General features: G+C 40.2%; 1 protein-coding gene across 1 annotated transcript in view; it reads right to left on the bottom strand.

Annotated features, from left to right (window-relative positions):
• megf11 (multiple EGF-like-domains 11) overlaps window positions 1-20048 on the bottom strand; it is an 81033-nt gene that overhangs the window by 40603 nt on the left and 20382 nt on the right. Inside the window, exon 6 of the mRNA XM_042412941.1 lies at window positions 17407-17499. Within this exon, the coding sequence (XP_042268875.1) occupies window positions 17407-17499 (93 nt within the window). The remainder of the gene's footprint in view (window positions 1-17406; window positions 17500-20048) is intronic.

Below are 20048 nucleotides of genomic sequence, written 5' to 3'. Positions count from 1 at the left end.
TAAAAGCTGCCAATACACTACAAGACAAGCCCCACTCCCCCCCCCCCACCCCCCAATGTCCTGCTGACATCTATTACATAGTTATTTATTAGTCCACAGAAAATCCAAACACGACAAGTAAACAGTTTAGATACATCCCAGTGAGCTCGACAAATGAATTTCTAAATATACAGAAGAAACTGCCAATAGTCATGGGGGTAGTTCTGCTGAATTGGAATAACAGCGTGCTGCAGCTTCTGCTGTTGGGCGTGTCGTTTGTCCTGCCCTAATTCATCTTAGCCGAGCCCCTGTGTGTTCACGTACCCCTGGGGGAAAGAGCTGCGCAGGGCTGAACCCACAACACAACACAGACTCTCTGAACACAGTTTGCTTCTCAGACAGTTCACTATAATGCACCATATACTCCCTCTTGATACCACCTTACAGCTGGATAACAAGATCTGACTGTTGCCGATTTGGAACCACAAAACTAATGAGTGAATAACTTAATTCTTTTAGGACTATGCATTACTGATTAAAAAGTCTGGCTTGGTTGTTTATCCCACAGAGGATCTGATCATTTGTCCAAGTTCTATTCAGGATGTGAAGCTGGATCAATATGGGCCCTGCAGGTGCCAGCCGGCTCCTCTGCAGCGCAGCTCTAACAGGGTTAACAGCCAGTAGTTGACCAAGACCGACAAGGCCAGGTCATCTCACGTTATTCTAAACAAGCACTTAAGAATGATGCTACTTAAAAGGACAGCCTCTCTTTCTAATAAAGCTGGCTGTGTTGTGTGGTAATACAAGCAGACTGTGAAAGATGCTTTCGCCTCAGCATAGTAAACCAGTCACTTGTTCAACAGAACTTGACACGGCTCATGAAAGCTTCTGGATCAGCAAATTGTTACACAGCCTGCTGCCCCTTCCAATTAATAATTTACCCTTCACCCTGTCCCGAAGAAAACAAACCCTTTGCTCTATTGCCACAGGACAACAACAAAAAAAAAGCAATCAGAGCAGTGGTGGACGTTTATCTACAGTACACACCAACGCACAGTGACTGGAGTATAAATAAAGTCACGATTCCACTGCATCACCAGACATATACACAACAGGAGTCACAGCCAACCATGTGGCCACTCCAAAAACAATGTCAACCCGATAAAACCAACTGTTACCACACTTAATTTGCACAAATTGATTTCCTATTTTCAATTATTAATTCTAATTAGGATGAAGTAGAATGTGTCAGTGGGCAACAGCAGTCGATGTGAAAGGGTGCGGTCACAGAGTGGGGAGTGATGTACAGTCATATAAATCCAATAGGGGCACCCCCATCAGCATCATGAGAAAGTCAAAGAATCCTCAGGGCAATATTTTATCAATGTTTGCTGTGGTACTAATTCAGCTATGTATGAGAATCTTTTTTTTATTAGGTTTTTAGATTTTGCAAAGACACAATAAGGTTTTACGAAACTACACTTGGAGAAGTATGTCCCCTTACCCTGAGAAAACCATCGCTGGTGTATTATTTGTTAAAATGTACAACAGAGACAGTAATACACAAGTAAAAGAATACAAAATCTAAAACAGAGTAGTCCGTTTGATAATAACCATCTTTGAAATGTCAGAGCCAAGTAAAATTATGGTTTCCCAAGATTGCCTGATAAAATAGAAAATGAACTGAAACATCAAATGAAGATGAGATAAACGATAGTTAGAGACATGGTAATCCTTCATTGTTTGGCCTCAGCTACAGCCGTAAAATCACAAGCGTGCTCTTTCACCTACACTGTCTTTGATTTTGAGTGCAAGACTGCAGTGTGGGGGGCTATTGTTTTGCCTCAGGTATCCTAATTAGAGAATTGTGACTGACTTGATTTGCATAAGTAGCAGGTCCTCATAAATGAGGTGCTAAACCTGAGAAAGCTGCACCTGTAAATTTGTGGTACTAATTAGCACACCTCTATTTACTTAGTAGTATTTCTATCCGGTAGCAGAGGCCCAGAAATTGCAACCTGACCCATAAACCAATAGTGGCTTACTGTTAATATAACTGTAAAAGAAGTGTTTTATGAGTCACTGAACACACAAGCTCTCCAAATTGAGGAGGCAGAGGCAGTCAGAGGTGAATCTAGGACTTGTTACCAGGGCCTGCAAAGCTTGAAAGAGATTTTTTAAACAAGTCCGTATTAACATCTACATGAAATCAATTATCTACTGTATATTCGTGCCAAGCTGCTGTACTGAAAATAGCAGGTTATGAAAGCAGGTTTTGTTTGGTGATGCACCAAAACACAAAAATTAACACAGCACAGCATGTCACACTGTACAGACATTATAACACCCCGCAGCCAGCAGCTGTCAGGACAATCCCTTCCAGAGTAGCACAGTGCACAGTACATTCAACATGAAGCATTCATCTCACCATGTATCTCACACAAAGGACCATTATGCACAAAATGACCAACAACAAACAGTCATGCAATGAAGTATAGATACTGTTCAAACTGTTCAATTTTTAAAAGATAATTTGATAACTTACTTGACTTAGACATTTAAATTTTAATGATTCTCTCTGCATCCCTTCAAGAGGGATAAAATCACCAGTGGTTGAAACATTAACACCAGACATAAGACTAAAAGTAGACACAAAACATGTGAACTACCAGGGTAACTAAAACAAAATAAAACTACAGAGAAAACAGATTTAGTTTTTTTCCACCAATGTGACTTCACACTGGGTTTTCATATTGCTGCATCCATGAAGGCTCCCTTGCAGTTCAGAGACCACCTGCCATTCAGTCAATGAACCGTTTACAAAGATGATGCTCTACGTCGACTCCAGCAAATGTACACGTCCACTTTGACCGAACCTCCACCCAACAAACACCGCACTGGAGTCTGAGATAAAGGCTGTTGTCCACAGAAGGAACTGAGACAGACCAACCTTTACTACACTTATTGTATCTATGGCTTTCTTAACCTGACAATTCCCCTCAATGTTAATTACCTAGAGCCTTTCCAGGACCAAATACTCAACCTTCTGTAAGCTTGAAAGGTAGTGATTAAAAGGTTGGCACTTAAATCCATCAGAAAGAACAGCTTCAATACATGGCAACAAGTCTTGGTGGAAAAAATGAATCACAACATGCATAGAAATTTCACAAATCACTCCTGCAAGTCACAGCTGACACTCAGTATGGTCAATATGTTGATTGCTTCCAATATGTTTGCTCAAATAGCTACACATGGAACTACAAAAAAAGTGTTATTACACTGTGGCTATTATTGGCATTTTGAAGGGTTTGAAAAATACTAAACATATAGATTGACAGCAGAGGAATTGGTTGTGCTAGAGAAATTTCTATCGATACATTTTCCATCTTGAAAACTTGAAATCCACTGAAACTGACCGTGAACTTTGAAGTGCAATCTCTCATCCTCAAAGAGGTTAAGTATTTGATCCTCAAAAGATACAACCTGGGGAGAGAATCTTTATTGCTGCTCTTTAGATTGGTAGATGATTGTAAATTTTAATGGACTGCTGCTGCATCAAGTTTATATCTTTGGTTGGTGTCTGTTTAGGCACAGTTTCCCCAACCACTACAACTGTTGTAAAAGTTAAAACATGGAACAAGTCATCCTGGAAAATGCTCTTCTGTGTCAATGTCTAAAATTGTCTGTTCATTTATGCTTTGTTCTTTGTAGTTCATGATCAATATTGTGTCTGGTTCCTGAAATGCATTATGAATACTAACTGTCTGTATGAGAAAATTCACAACTGAACTACTTTTAGCCTAATCTTGCCTTAGAATGACAACCAAGCATCAAATGTTCAATAACAACAAACTAAAACAAAACTGGAATTGAAATCAAAGAACCAGTGTTGTGTTTCCCTGTCAATATGTATTTCCCCTTACCTTAACCATCACCCAGCCTTATCCCTAACCCCAACCAGTTATCTCTGCTACGCCTATAACCATAACTGTAACTCTAACCGCAACCACGGAGGTGGCACTACAGGAAATACAATTCTAGGGAAACACTTTTTCAAAGGGGGAACACACTTGAAACGGACCAGAAAAGATAAAAATTAAATTGCAATCATCCTGGGCAGAGAGGGCAGCTACACAGCCTTGGTCTTGTACCTTTGTCATTGCTACATTTACATGCTTCCTGTGGGTTATTTGTCTACAAGGAGACCAATCACTAAAAAAACAAGTAGGAGTGGGAAATTGTAAACAATGTTTCCCATCTGTCAATTTGATTATTTTACCTTAAGCTGTACCTACCCAGAAAAGTAATAATGTTGGAGTCAAAGAGTACCAAAACCTTTCGACCAACACAGACATTGTGTTTGAATGCAAATGCAACGGAAGTTATTATTCTTTCCGTTTGTATCCCTCTGACTATCTCTCTCCGAAGGAGTGTTGCATGAGCGAACAGCATTTGTCAGTTGTTTACTCAAACCAGAGATTTTGTGCGTCTGAAATGTTATAGCTTATGGATCTGTACCTCCCTGTAAACACTAATATGATTTAGTTTAAAGACGGACAATCAGTGCGCCTATCCACCTACCAAATTAATCCCAATAATACAGAGGCATACACACACACAAACAAAAGGATAATTGCTTTTTAATGATCTCACATTATGCAAATACTCATCATGAAGCCATAAATCTTAGAGGGAGTTTCTACCTACCTGTCCAGCAGTAATGCCAACAGACTGACGTATTATATTGTGCAGGGAAATAGATAGAGACTTCTTCTGGCCTCCATCAATTTGAGTTAAATGTATTTATAGATACTTATACCTTATTCCTGTGCATTTAAATTGTCTTGACTGTCAAGAAAAAGCTCAAAAAATACCAGAAATGTATAATTTAACTTTCCCAAAACTCTGTTATTGAGCAAAATCCTCCTGGCTCATTGATATTTATCTAAAAATGGGCAAAACGTGGTATAGCAGTGTGTTTAATAATCTACTAAATTAGCACTGGATCCTGTGAAATATTCAAATATCTGAAAAATAGATATTTGAAAACCACAGCAGTGAATTATGCTCAATTAGGTATGAAGAGCAGCAGCACTGGATGGATAGATAGCTGGTACAAAAAGAGAGAAACAGGAAAACATCTCTAGCCTTTGATTAACACAGAAAAACTGTAGATTAAGGCTTTTTCTTTGCACTATCATCTCTTAAGGATAATGCGGGCCCTTTGGAGACTTCTCCCCCTGAAAAAAAGAAGAAATTCTGGAGTTCATCTCAAATGACCTGCTGGCTCTTAAAGCAGTGTTGTTCTTCCAGTCTCTCAAACTCGCTAGGCCCATGAATTATTCTCCCCGATTCTCAAAGTCAAAGTGAACTGAAAAGTATACAACAGCAACTTTTAGAGTATTTTGTGTGTGTGTGTGCGCGCGTGTGTGTGTGTGTGCATTTTTGTTGCCTCATTGAAACATTTTGTATTTATAAACACAGAAATTGTCAAGACCAGTAGTCCTAATGGGGAATAAAGCCCGGTCCTATTGAGGAAAATCGTCATTTCTAAGGTCCTGGTTAAGATTATGGGTAAGGTGTGAATTGAGATTAGGTTAGGTTAAGGTTAGGGTTAGACATGAATTGGTTATAGTTAAGGTTAGGTTTGGGTTTGGGTTTGGGTTAGGCTGTCCACAATGAATGGAAGTCAATGTAATGTCCTGACAAGGACAGCTGTGCAAACTTGTGTGTGTGTGTGTGTGTGAGTGTGAATGAGTGGCAGAGAGATACTGTAGATACATGGAAGGGGCAGCTAAGAAATGAATGGGGCCATCTGGGAAGAGCAGGAGGTTCCTGCACCTGTCAGCATGTGGCATAAATCCTGAATCTCAGTCATGACATTTACTATGAGTGAAGGAATAGCCTTTAAAACATTTAAAACAATGCAACAATAGATTTAATCATTGGTCACTGTTGATTAAACTGAAGTTGTCCACTTTAAGGACATACAGAAGATACAAGAAAAAAAAATTCTATCCAAAACCTTATTTCAGAGTCAAGGCAAGGACTAGTTGTATTGATCCATGGACCTTAACCCTCTTTTTGTTCTGTGGTGGAGGGCGATTTTGTCATTCATACTACAGTATGCCCACGCCTGGAATGGAAGTGAGTCCCAGAATCATAATACAAGCTAATGTTTAAAGTGTGAGGCTGAGAGAATCACTTGGTGTCAAGTTTCTTTGCAAATCTAATTTCTCAGGGGGGATTCATCACTTTGAGGATGCGGGTGCCTGAACCAGTAAGTCAGCATTTTCTGTCTTTTATCCATCTAAACTCAATTGAAAGGTCTTAATGAAGTGCACACTACAGGACATGATGAACTCCTATAGGTATGCTTCTCTACTCAGACTTGACATTGTATTGGCCGATAATACGTGTTTGGTTGCTCCAAACAAAAAGACAATTTCTGTGACACTGATCTTGTGTTTTTGTGTTGTTCTTTTTCAGCTTTATAAGTAATTTTGGAGCAGTTTCTGCACAACACAGATTGGATCCTCATGAATGCATCCTTGTGTCTGGTAATTATTACATTTCCTCTAAAATTTTCTTTTGATCCTTATCATTCAGATGCCCTTTTGTCGATGTTTAGATCCCAGGCTACATCTCTTTGTTCCACTTAGCTATGCGATAGTGTCTCTTTGCATTTTGTCCCTTTCCTTTTTCCTCTGTGGCAAAAGCCACCAATTTAATTGAATTTCTGGGCTTTTAATGTCTGCATTACTCTAATCAGTGAAGAGGAGAGTAGAGTTGTTTATCTCGACCTTGGTAGAATTAGCAGAGGGTATTTGTGCAGATGTTAATGCTTTGAAAAAAACACAAAGTATTCTGCAAGATCGTAACCTGAGCTTTTATTGATCAACTAGTCAAAGGTGTTTATAGATATTCCAGACACTGACGTGCACTGAAAGAATGTTCTGATGACAAAATTCAGTAAACTCATACAAAAGATACACAATATTCTACTGTGATTCTATTTCACAGACCAAAGTACGGTCTTTTATATAAAGCAATACCAATGTAGACGAATAAATTTTATATGAATTGACCTAGCTTCCAAGTCTTTTGTTATTCTGCTTTATGGCTGTATAATATTAAGATGCTAGTGCTGTATGATTCATCAGTCACAGACAGTGGAAAGATAGGGCTGCCATTAAAGTGAGGTGCAGGGCATTCTGCTATCTCACACAAACAACATGCAATATAACCTTCTGAGAGGGTGGCACGACTGCAGGCAAGGCAGAACACAGTGGAATGCAAAATACAACCCCAAATACCCTAGGGCCCGGAGGCAAATTTGATTAAAAGTTTGTTTTTCTTCACTCTCAACAAACGGAGGAGCTCGTCGATGCGGCACTGACAGTTAATTGGACTTGGCAGGGCCACGAGTTCATTCGTCAGCATTGTGTGGGGCTTGCCTAGGAGGAGCAGGACAATCGATGTCCCTCAGGACGGCCTGTAATCACTGCAACACTCCAATGAAGTCCAGGGTTAAACATCAGGAGATTGCAGGTGAACCAGAGGATCTGAGAAAGACTGCTAATATGCTCCCACTCCCAAAGCAAGCCAAGGACACTGCAACATAGCACCCAAAGGACTGTGATGATCCCTCAGAACAGAATTACACCTCAAGCTATTATTTTGACCTAAACTATCATGAATTCAAGATCCCGAGAGGTAAAACAAGTGTCTAAACAAACAAAAGATTTTGTAACAAAATACCATATGAGACATTGCATGTGGGCTGTCAGTGGTTCCAAATCTGGGTGTGAGGACCTCTACAGGGGTCACGAAAAGATTAACAGGATATTAAAGCAAAAAAAACATTTTCTACAAACCTTTTCTACTACACAACATTCTGTTCATTATTTTCTGCCCTTAATTTTCCTCAAAATCATACTCAACTTGACCAAGATATATGCGTAAACATTTGCATAAACAAACTAGGAGGGGTGGGTGGGTGTGTGGTTAAGTCAAGAAGATACAGTTTGTTTTAAGGGGACACAAGCCAGAAAGGAACCACTGGTCTATATCAGCGGTTCCCAATCTGGGGGTCCTCCGAGGAGTCACAAAGTAAATCTGTGTATTCTGCTTTACAAATTATGACTTTTCTCCCTTTTCTCTAATCTTTCTCCTTTGATTGCACAATACAGAACAGTTTTTGGCCTCTAAAACCTTTTCACATTAAACTGTGGTGGGAACATCACTATGCTTGAACTGCTAACAACTTGTAGACATAACCTGTAATGAGGGGTCATGAGAAGACACTGCTTCACTTTAAAGGGTTAGAAGGTAGACGATAGAAAAACATACAGCATAACACTGTAGACTGGAAGGAGATTTGACACTGCTGGAGAGACTTTACCACACAAAACCGAGCAGCGTTTTAACACCACAGCAGTTGAAACCAGATGTGCGGAATTACGTTTGCCACACACTGAACTGTAAAGAGGCCATCAAAAGCAATGATCAATAAAAATCAATTGAATCTTTGGAAGCAAACTTCATAAACTCGGCAATGGTCCACAAAATCAAGTGTGACTTACAGACTGTGAATTGCGCCTAAAACAGCTTTGTTCTACATTAGTATTCACATGATATCTTATCTCACTAAACTGTTATCGTAGCATTTGAGCTATTTTAGACACACTGACCTTGTCTTAAGGACAGGAGATAAGGCTTTTTAATGTCCTTATTAAATCAAGCCATCTATGCAGACTCTCAGAGCTGGGTAGTGTGTTCCAGAAGCTCTTAACTCTCTCTTACTGACTAATGACAAGCATCACAGTGATAATGACCAGCGGGACTGGATGTTATATCTGCTCCGCTAAAATTATTATCATCATATTATCATCTTAACTATCACCACGATAAACCATCATATCCACCTGCTTTTGTGCTCAGGTTATATGCATGGAAAGAAAGCACACTCAAATTCAAACACACACACACACATACACACACATTTTAGGCATTCTCCCAAAGGTAATGGAGCAGTGAGCTCTTGGGGAACAATAAATCCTGCTTAATGGGATGGTACAAAAAATCTTCAGAGCCGGGCAATGTCAATCTGCATACTGAGCCAATGAGCCTTATATGTACAGAAAATGTCATAGAGATACGTGTGTATGTGTGTGTGTGTGTGTGCCGGTTGATTCATTATACTTATGTAAAACCTTTTCAAGAAAATGTGTCGGTCGCTTTTAGTGTGAATATATTAATAATTCATAATCAATATTCATGCGGGTGTTGGTATGTGTGAGTGTGTGTGTGTGTGTGTGTCATCTGTCAGCTACAGTACATGTGCCACAATTCATTCAGTGGACTCGCCATCAGTCAGTTGATGTCTCGGTACAGTGATTTATGCCACATGTAAGTCACACAAGTCACTAACAGACACGAGAGGAAAGATCTGAGAGGCATGCTGTCAGAGCCACATCCTGAAACATGTCTGTCAGAGCCTCAGCAGTGACAGCTGCACTGTTCAATCTCTTCTGTTTAACAGCCAGTATCAGTACTTGTTTCTAAACTGCAGATAACCAACCTCTCCCCTGGATTTGGTTGTAACAGCTATTAATAAATCCTTTACTAAGTTTGTGTGGGAAGTTCTTCTTAAGTTCTTAGTAATGACTAACTAGTTTCAAACTAGTGATTTGCTAAATGAGGTTGTACGATTAAAACTTAAAGGTATACTATGCGGGATTTGTTGATTGGTGTTTGTAAACACACAGCATTCAAAGTTGGCCCCTCCTCCCTGGCTCAGAGAGAGAGAGAACAGCAATGGTTGAGCAAGCTAGAGAGTGAATTAAGAGAACAAGGCGAGAACAAAGCCATGGTTCAGATAAATAAAACCTTATTTTCTGATCTTTTCATAGCAGTTACATTTTAAAGCACAAATAAACACGCCCACACCTCTGCACAACCCTGCTGGAAGGTGCTGCATTGCTGGATTTTGTGTGAATGCAGAGCTTCATCCTGTCCACTGTGGCCTCTCTGTTCTGTGTGTGTAGCTCAGCCCTGCCCTCGTTCAAATAGACACACAGACCTGCAGCTCTTTATACATCCATGACACAGAAACAGAGAGCAGAGTGGAGCAGAGTCCTGACCTCACACCTTGCACGTTGTTACTGACTGGGGGCTACCTACCCACTGCTCAGAGGATGACGCCCAGAAACGTCCTGAACACAGCAAAATAACAAGAAAATAAGAAAATACAAGCAGAGGGCAGAGTCTCTGTATATAAATACATCACCACACAGTTGTAGTAGGTCATAAGTGATGATTGAGAGGGATTAGTTTTTAGTTTTGTGAGTCTATATATTGTTGTTAGGAAAATCCTGCATAGTATACCTATACTATATGGTTCACGATTTCAAATCTGTCTTAAAACAATACTCACATGCCCATATGTACATTGAGACAGATTTTTCTTGCTGCAATCATTTCTCCTCTTCATACTGGTCATTAAGAGATCCCTTCCCTAAAATGCTTCAAATGGATGTGATGGAAGACAAAATCTACAGTTCTCATTCTGTGCAAAAAAGTATTCCTTCCCTCCTTAGTTAATAGCAGGGGTTTTCCAAGTCTGAGACTGTCAGATATGTCTGAAGGCATTTATTTGTTTCTGACTCTGGGAAAGTGGGAAAAACAGTAAAATCCCCAAAACTACTGTATCTCTGAACTATCTCTTTAACCAAATCACACATATGAGGACTATTCAATGTGATCTCCTTTTGATAACTAATGTAATATTTTTTCACTTCGTTTCACTGAGCCTCCCCTGAAACTGTATGGAGCCCCCCTGGGGAGGCCCGCCTCCCACTTTTAAAATCTCTGGTTTATAGGAAGCTCATATGAAGCTTCAGCAGTCTGTCAGTTAATCAAATCAAGTAAGTATTCTCCAAAGTTACAGTCTGTTTGGTACAAAATTCCTTCTTTGTGTTTCCACTGACAGTGTTTCTGTGCTGAGCTGCGGTGGAGGAATAGTAACACAAATAGGGCTGTCGCAGTGAAGGAATTTCCCCTGCGGTGATTTAGGGTGGCTCAGCAGTGCAGCCGAGTCCCCTTAAACCTGGGATTTATGAATGGAGTCTGGCTGGATGCGCCTTTAGATTGTATGATTAGATGGAAAACTACTTTACCTCGCAGGTTTGATTGCAGCCTGCTCGGCTGCACAGTGACCCCGGAGAGTTTCAACATATAACTGAGACAAAGTATTCATACAGACATGTTTTTAACTACCCTCAATCAGCTCGAGCCCAGCTCTGTTATGGGCACCAGTTTAGCTTGTTAGTGTGGATGCTAGCTGCATGAGGCTCTATGGAGCCTAACAAGTGATATTGCAAGTGTAAAACAAGAAGGGCCTAGCCTCATGAAAAAAAGAAAAAACGTGAATATAGTTGGTTGTGGTGGTTGCTTGCGATTCACCTCAGTTGGCTTGTCTATAGTGCTGTATTGCAATACTGGGGTTATAGCCCTAAAAACAAACAGGGATTTTTATACTACAAAGGGAGACTTTGGAGGAAAACTCACTTGAGTTGTCAACTCAAGACTGCTGAAGCCTCTTATAAATTTCAGATAAATTCTGGAATATATTTTTGCACAGAACAAGGACTTTGTATTTTGTCTCCCATCTCTTACACTGGAGGTGCATTAGCAAGGATCTCTTAATGGCCAGTATATGTACAGGAGGAATGATTACAGCAAGCAAAAGTTATTTCAATGTACATATGTGGGCACCTGACTATTAGACTGATTTGAACAATTGTGAACCTATCCCTTAAGAGCATTTAAATTAGCAAGTCTACAGTAATGTGTAAATAAGTTGCTTGGATGGTAAATGGACTGTACTTGTATAGGGCCTTTCTAGTCTTCCGACCACTCAAAGCACTTTTACACTACGAATCACATTCACCCATTCATTCATACCATGCAAGGTCCCAACCTGCCCATCAGAGGAAATCTAATCATTCATACACATTCACACAATTCAGGGTTAAGTATCTTGACCAAGGACACATCAACATGCAGACTGGAGGAGCAGGGAATCGAACCTCCGATCTTCTGATTAGTGGACGACCCGCTCTACCGCCTGAGCCACAGCTCAAGAGCACTACAGAAACATCTGCACTACAGAAGCACTGCAGAAACTACAGAAACATCTGTAGTGCTCTCCAGTCAAAAGCAATCGACTTTTTTTTTTATAAAGAAAACCACAGTAGTATCATTAGCTGTAACATAACTTCCAAAAAAGAAAAAAGTTTTAGGAGGCCAAAAATATATTAAACTTAACAAAAGATTGTAAATGTAGATATGATTTAATTTAATTTAAATATGCATACATAAAAAAATATTCACACAGTTTGGAATGAGAAATACAGTACCTGATTACACTAACCTAACCACCATTATCTGGTCATTTAGTCTTTACTGGCATAATGTTTTGATGTGTACTGACCATTACATTTTTTTCAGTTTACATCATTATTAAGCAGCATTTTCACTACGTGTCAGGTCAGATGTGTCAACCATATTCCATTACTTTTTTTTTCAGTTCAGTTAGTTAATGTAACCGTTATACCTGCTTTACCTTAGTAACAACTAGTCTCTAGTAAAAGCTAGTTTATGTGGTGCAACTTTTAAATTTAGTGATGTGTAAATTTCCACTTAGCAGGCTAAACTAGGCTAACTAGGCTAATTTTTCTCAAGAAAAGTTGATGCAGCCAGTTCCTGTTCATCAGAGCATCGGCCCCTTCATTTCACTGCATGTTTTACTTTGTATCTCTCTGCATGTGACAAATAAAGCTCCTTGAATATTGAGTCAAAACAGAGGTGATCTCTCAATGAACATGAACCCTGTGCTTGGGAGAAATAAATAACAGTGTCACATACTTGGCAGAATATAAACTGGCTGCGATGCTCCCCGGGAGTACAATGTACCATACAAAAACAAAGCTCTACCAACGCGGGAGGGCTCAACTTCATGAACACACACACACATACACACACATACATATAGAGTAGTAACTGTGTTCCCCGAGGCACTATAGATTGGTCCATCTTCTGTACCCTTGAGAAATACCATTGCCTGAGCGCTTTGATCTATCAAAACGAATGAGGCAGTCGGCATCGACTCTTACAAGCAGCAAGGAACCCCCTTCAGAATGACACAGTTAGAATATTTATAGTTCTCCCAAAACGTCTCCTTGTATATGCTTTTATAATGAGGAATTCAATTGATTTAGACTTCTTTTTTAAAAGTTGATGTGGAAATCAGATCTTATTTATCCAGTTTTTTGTTGATATGGGGCCATCTTCTCAAAAAAAAAAAAAAAAACAGACTTGTTGCTTTTATACTAATGTAGACATTCACACAGATACAGTGCCAACATAAACGTGCACGAACATCGAATTCTCTATTTGTGAGATTAACGGAGAGAGAGGTTTTGAGAGAAAAGTGTAGAGACATTTTGAGTGATTTGTCGAGCAAGTATAAATCTGTATGTGCATCTCTGTTCCAGTCTGTGTAATTCACAGTATCTTGGTCTTTGACAGCCATGCATGTCAATGTCCTGCTGGAGTGGAGTGGAACCATCTGCCTTAGATGCACTTCTGAGAATAATGTGTAAATACTGTTGATGGGTGGCGGAGGATAACCTCACAAAAGTGTTTTTCAAGTTTAACTGCACAGTTCCGGTCTGGTTACTCTTTCATATTGCATCTTTGATGGTTGATGCAGTGTTATCTGCAATGAAATAAGCTAATGAAGCTAAAGAAAATATGTACCACCCCTGTTTGACCCAGTACATTGTGATCATTATCCTAAATTCTTACTTCAGTGCAACAAGTTCAATATCTAATAAAACCAATCAACGATTTAAAACCTTAATAATGAATAATCTTACTATTTTAGTTGACAATTAACATAAAGCCCCCAGTGTCTGGTGCAATATCCCATAAACAAGCGTTCATAGGCCACATTCATCAATTAATCATGTGTATAGCACCCGCAGCAGTGGCTGCCTTCCCATCTGAATACATTAGGGAGGAATATGTTACCTCATGGACCACGGCTGACCAACCACATTAGATTTGGCTATTAAGTGTGATAGATTTCTTTTTAGAACACAAAGGATGCTTTGTGGTTAACAAAGCTAAACTACTCCTTGGACTTTTCAGATACTTATCTTGGTAGCATTGATTTTTAGAATCTCTGCACAAGTGGGCGAACATTTCCTCCTCAATAAGGAAAAGCAAACTCTAAAACGGATAAGAGAAGAAACACCAAAAGCTCCATGTGTCTATGCACATTTCGTCTCCCTGAGCACTGAGAACATATCATTATCCGAGCGAAGCACATGAAATCAATGATAGTGCTTCATTGCACCTAACATTTTACAAGTGATGGCTTTCATAGCTAAATATACCTTGCACATACAACATCTATCTTTATCATTCTCTTTATTTGAAAGCTGTTATTACTGTAGCATATAGTGACCTTGTGTGACAGACTCATCAAGAGGGATCAAATCACAAGTGCTGAAAAGTACACAGCGATGCAGGCAAAGGCACTGGGTCATTTCTCTCCAACTTTGGAAGAGGAAAGTCTACTTTAAAACCTGAAAAACTCATAAGATATTGAAAAAAACTTGATGTACTTTTCAGTCAATAAACTCCTAATATTCTACAAAGATTAGATTTCCCATTTCATCTCATACTGCGGCGTTTTCACAGCAACATATACTATATACAATACTTGCTGCAAAACTACAACCAATAATATGACTACTTTGGAAAAACTTACTTCAATAGACTAAAATGACTAAAGACATACTGTTCAGTCCCATAAGCAGCGCTCCGTCTTTTTGAATTGCCTTTGCAGAAATTGCTACTGTCCCTGTTTTATTGAGCCTAATATTTTACCAAACATTTTTTTTATTTACATGGTTTAAATCCTATTGAGAACAATGTTGTTTTTCAAGCCAAACACTACTGACAAAACAAAGTATACACAGTGGCACAGAGAAATAAACAGTACATTTCAGTATAAATAAGAGAAGAAGGCAAAGCAACAGAAAACACAAGCACAACAGAGAAAGACAATCAAAACCTAAAATAACAACAAAAAAAACAGTAACAGGTACATGTCACAGCAACATTTTAATGCCCTGAGCTGTTAAATGAAAAAAAATTAAAAACTGAAAATCTTTACACAACATGTGATTAGAGAAACATGTTCAAGAGCACGTTCCACAAACACAACACACAGGCATTAGAACAATCACACAAACAACAATTAATCATTCATCCCTCTTTTGGGAGGACACCAACCAAATTCAGAACGCTCCAAATCCACACGTGGTAGATGTAGAACGAGATAACATTTGCAAACAGTCAACAGCAAACGTCCTGTTTTGCTGTTTTATTTGTTGTTCACATCTACCAGTGTGTCCTTGAGATAAGTATAAGACACCCCAGGACTCCACGCAGGTCACAGGGCAGGTCTGGTCTCAGTGGGACTGTTGCCTCAGGCCGAGGGAGAGGATGAAACGTTTTCTGGCTACAGCAGGTGGACAGCAGCGGGTGAAAAACGGCCAATATCTTTCTTCAACCTCAACATCGCTCCCAATAAAACTTAACTGAATCTCTCCCACCTTATCGCCTTCTCTTTTCTGGCCACAAACAGTCCAACTCTTTATTTTCACCACCTGACCCATATACAAAACTGCTTCCTGGTGGGTGCTGCTCCAGAAACAAGGTCCAAGCCTTTGATCTGGCTCCAGATCACTGGCTGAAAGGCTGTCACTTCAGCTTTAGGCCACTCAGCATCCCACAGCAGCTCTTCATCACCAAGCCTGGGCAACACACTTTTTATCACATTCACACATCCTTCATCATGTGACCAGCTCATTCTGCCCTCTCACCAGCTATCGCACCAGGGAATTGGCTTTTATGCGAGCACAAATACCTCAACTCAAACACAATAGCGGTAAAACAGTAAATAAACCATGGCATCGATTGAGTTGGAACTGAATAGATGTCAGTGTGTGCTTTTCAGCCCACGTGAGCCTTAAAGTGATGGCTGAGTCCACTTACATGACGACCACTAAAGCTCACATCACTTATCTGTGTTGGGTAAAAGTAATATTTACAGTGAAAGACAAAAAAAAAACAAAAGAAAAACATGCTGAACCATTTACACGCAGGAAAAAGAGGGCAGATTTAATTTAAAAATTGGCACGCATTCCTCATTTCTACAGATGAAAGCTCGTAAATGAAAAACCCTGGAATCATGCCTGGTATGGAAATCTAAAGTTATGAATAATGCCTCTGTCTCAATCATCAAGTCTGTTTTAATAAGGTGGATTATCCCAGCACCTGCAGGCTGAAAGGCACACACGGCTGCACTCCTAACAAACCAAGAGTGGGACAAGAGTCCCTGGGGGCCCTGAACCTCACATACTCCCAGTTGGACCCTCACCAGTCTGTAGGAGTGAGCAGCAACAAACAGCTCAGGCTTGTCATTTATGCCCATGAATCCACCTCCAATGGGCCGGCGTTGCAGCGAGACCCGCTGATTTACACACACTTGCTAATCAGGGAATGGCTCTCTTGCTAATGAAAACTCATAGATCTATACAATAACACTGCTGATATGATTTTAGCTCCCATTACTCATTCCTAAATATGCAATAGGCAATAAGCGTGAAATGCTGCTGAGAGTGAATTTGGGGTCAGAAATGTTGACGCAGGAATCGGTGACTGGGTCATGGTTATTGTAATCTCTGTCCTAACCTGGGAATTAGAGCCTCCTGTACGCATGTTCACAATCTCTGCAGGCATAAATATCACAAAGGAGTATATAGATTCTTTCCTCCTGCCTGCCCTCAGTGACACTTCAGCATTTAGCTGATTGCAGAATGGATGTGCCTGACTCCACCCTCCCATTGCTCCTGGAGTCCACCTCTGGGAGCTGAGGTAAACCCAGTAAACAGAAAGGCCAGCACAATGGTTTGTTTCAGCTTGGCATTGATTCATCATTCCACTGAACAAGTCATAGGCACCAGTCTAATCATGATTAAGACCATAACAGAGAACTCGGTAGACACAGGGGGGATGCAACCATCCATCCATCCGCTATATTCATCAAGCAAATCACTTCCACTTCCAGTAAATGAAAATGAATTCATTGTGACTTACCTGTTCCATTGGCTGTGTTTGCTAAGAAGAGAGGATACAAAGCTGAGCAGCTTTGAGATAGACGTACATTGAGTCAAAACAGTTGTACTGTTCACAGCAAAGTCTTATGGACTAACTGGCTGTGAAAGCCTTTTAGGAATAAATGAGTCTAAGTGACTAATTGCAGGTTTAGGAGGAAAGTGTACTCACCACTGGAGCAGTCCAGTCCTCCCCATCCAGGCTCGCACTGGCATGTATCAGGAGACACACAGCGACCATGGACACACTCCTCCGTACACAGAGCTGAGATACACAGAGATGTTCCCTCATCAGTGCAGTTTATAATTGAGTGAACACACACATACACACACAAGCAGAATGTGAAACATCATTAATATAAACAGCATAATGAAAACCACCAAGATAACAGCTGAAAGAAAATGGCCCATAAAATTGAACACTCAATATCTCCCTAAAACCATCAAGGGAGTAAATCTTAGTCATGGCACTCATATTCAACATCCATCTCTGCAACTTGACACCAGACTAAACTATATCTTAGGAGACTGAGTCCTTGGTCAACATCCCGGTTTATCACATAGCTTTACTTTCCACAACGAGCTGTTATCAGCTGGCTGAGCCATGAAAGAACAAGCTGTAAATCCCTTCTAATTTGATCAGCCAGTGCTTTGTCATATACTGATGGCTTAATGTAGCAGGTCCGGGCACCGCAGTGTTTACTAAGTGTGCAGTTTTCTTGATCATTCATATTGAGCAACAAGGCACCCGATTGATTGGGTCGGCATTAGTATTCCTGGGAGCGTGTTGGAAGTTTGGTTCAGCTGGATAATAAAGTGACCTACATGGAGTTTTTTGTCACTGTGCTAGTTTTTTTTTTTTTTTCTTTTTTTTTTTGTGAAGCAAAGAATGAAAACTGTCACAAAAATAGGCACTTAGCATGAATAAATCTGTGGCAGCCAAGGTCATCTGACCAGCAGGGTTAAGAGAGACTGGCTCTTATCTGAGGAAGGAGACAGTCAGGCCAATACGACGAGAGAGAAACCTTGCCTGATGGGAATCAGCAACCCACTAACATGGCCTGTGGAGGAATGATACACAATCCACAGGCAGCAGAACAGACAGGCCGTTTTCTTAACTGATCAGACCTCATCCAACATCTTATCCTAATTCTTCTCCATTCATTCTTTATTTTTTCTTGTTTCATGACTTGGTCAAAAGTGAAAAAAGGGCAGGGGGACAGCATCTGTGAGGTTTTTTTTTTACACAAAATAAACCTTGGGGCGATTTTGCAGCTCTGTGTGGAGCACTATGGAGCTCATCCTGCAGGCAGAGAGGTCGGCAGGAGCTGGCGGCAGGCCTGAACAGTGCCACTATAGATTATCACTCAATCAGGCTTCGATTAGGATCCACCGCCAGTGGGAGAGATGCAGCGGGAGAGGAGAAAGAGGAGTGAATCCCAAACACTCACAAGCCGATGCTAATCGCAGAAATGCTCCCAAGGCAAAAATGGTAAACCAGAGATTGAAAGATAATTCAGGGCAGATTTCTGAGCATCAGTACTCTGGCAGAAAACTGTTTAATTACAGTAAGCCAGCAAAAAGAAAAGGGGAAGAGCTCCAGCATTTGTGCTGACGAAGGTGTGAGATCGACTACCTGTAATCAATGAGTCCACAGTATGCAGAGTATTCAAAGAGAGGAGACGAATTCAATGTCACCATGATGAGTTGATTTCGTTTAGTTTCAATCAGCAAATTCTGATCAGCGAGAATAGGGAAATGCAAATGTGTCACATCCTTCAGAAAAAAAAAAAAGAAATATGGAAATGAAGTTTTGAATATGGGAGAAAGGATAAAGCGCACCCTTCTCCTGAGATCTGAACCGGTGTACTGAAGGGATGGCATAATAAAGTAGGAGGTAGGTCTTTCATTTTAATTGAAATTCATGAATCACTCTGCTTAACTCATGTCTAAGGAATCTGCTGGAAAATTGAGTCTTTCATCTAGATAAAAGGCTAATCTAACTCATTATGCAGAGGTGTTATCAGAACGGGGAACAATGGAGCTAATTGGTGATTGTCATGCAGTGTTAATAAATTTAATATTCTTGCCCAGTCAAACCACAATCTTTTAAAATGTCTGATAAAATAGATCTTTATAGTCTCTACTCTAACTGCATTATTCTCCCTGTTTTTGGAAAGCTTTGCTGCAGGAAAAAAAGACCTACAGAACCATTACAATTCTGTTTGTTTATGATGTATGTAGTTGTAGTGTTTTGTAATACACTGGTAGTGCACGTGAAGTGAAAAACATAGAACATTGCGATGTAGCCATTGGTTAAATCGATCTAATGAGATGCCTACAGAACATATCAAACAACTCCCTCCAAAGCTTCTTCCACATGCCTCTATCTAGCACAGAGATGATTTATTTTAAAACTGTGTCTTTGAAGCATTAAAAAAAATGCAACAAAGCCAAAATGAAAAAGAAATCAAAGGCACAGAATCCCTTTCTGGTGAAAAATCTCATCATCTTCCCGATCATCAAAACCCAAATGTGAAATGTGCTAGCGTATTGCTGCCTGAAACTTCATCAAAACCCAACTAATTCTGCCGCCAACGACATTTTTAGAGGGGTGAATTATATTGTGCCACTGGACAGGCAGGCAGGAGTCATGCAGGAGTCATCTGGCCTAAATGCCCTACAAAGAGAGGGATTCATAGCCCTGCGGAGCCTGTCAGCCTCTGAAGTTATTACGAGCTGTTGTCATTAGCGAGGTCCTCTCACTTCCTCGTGCACAACTGTAATAATCATGCTTATTAGGAGGGAAATTAG

This window comes from Thunnus maccoyii, chromosome 5, assembly GCF_910596095.1.
Source record: "Thunnus maccoyii chromosome 5, fThuMac1.1, whole genome shotgun sequence".
Lineage (NCBI taxonomy): Eukaryota > Metazoa > Chordata > Actinopteri > Scombriformes > Scombridae > Thunnus > Thunnus maccoyii.
The sequence above is the reverse complement of the archived record's forward strand: the minus strand, read 5'-3'. Positions and strand labels throughout refer to the sequence as shown.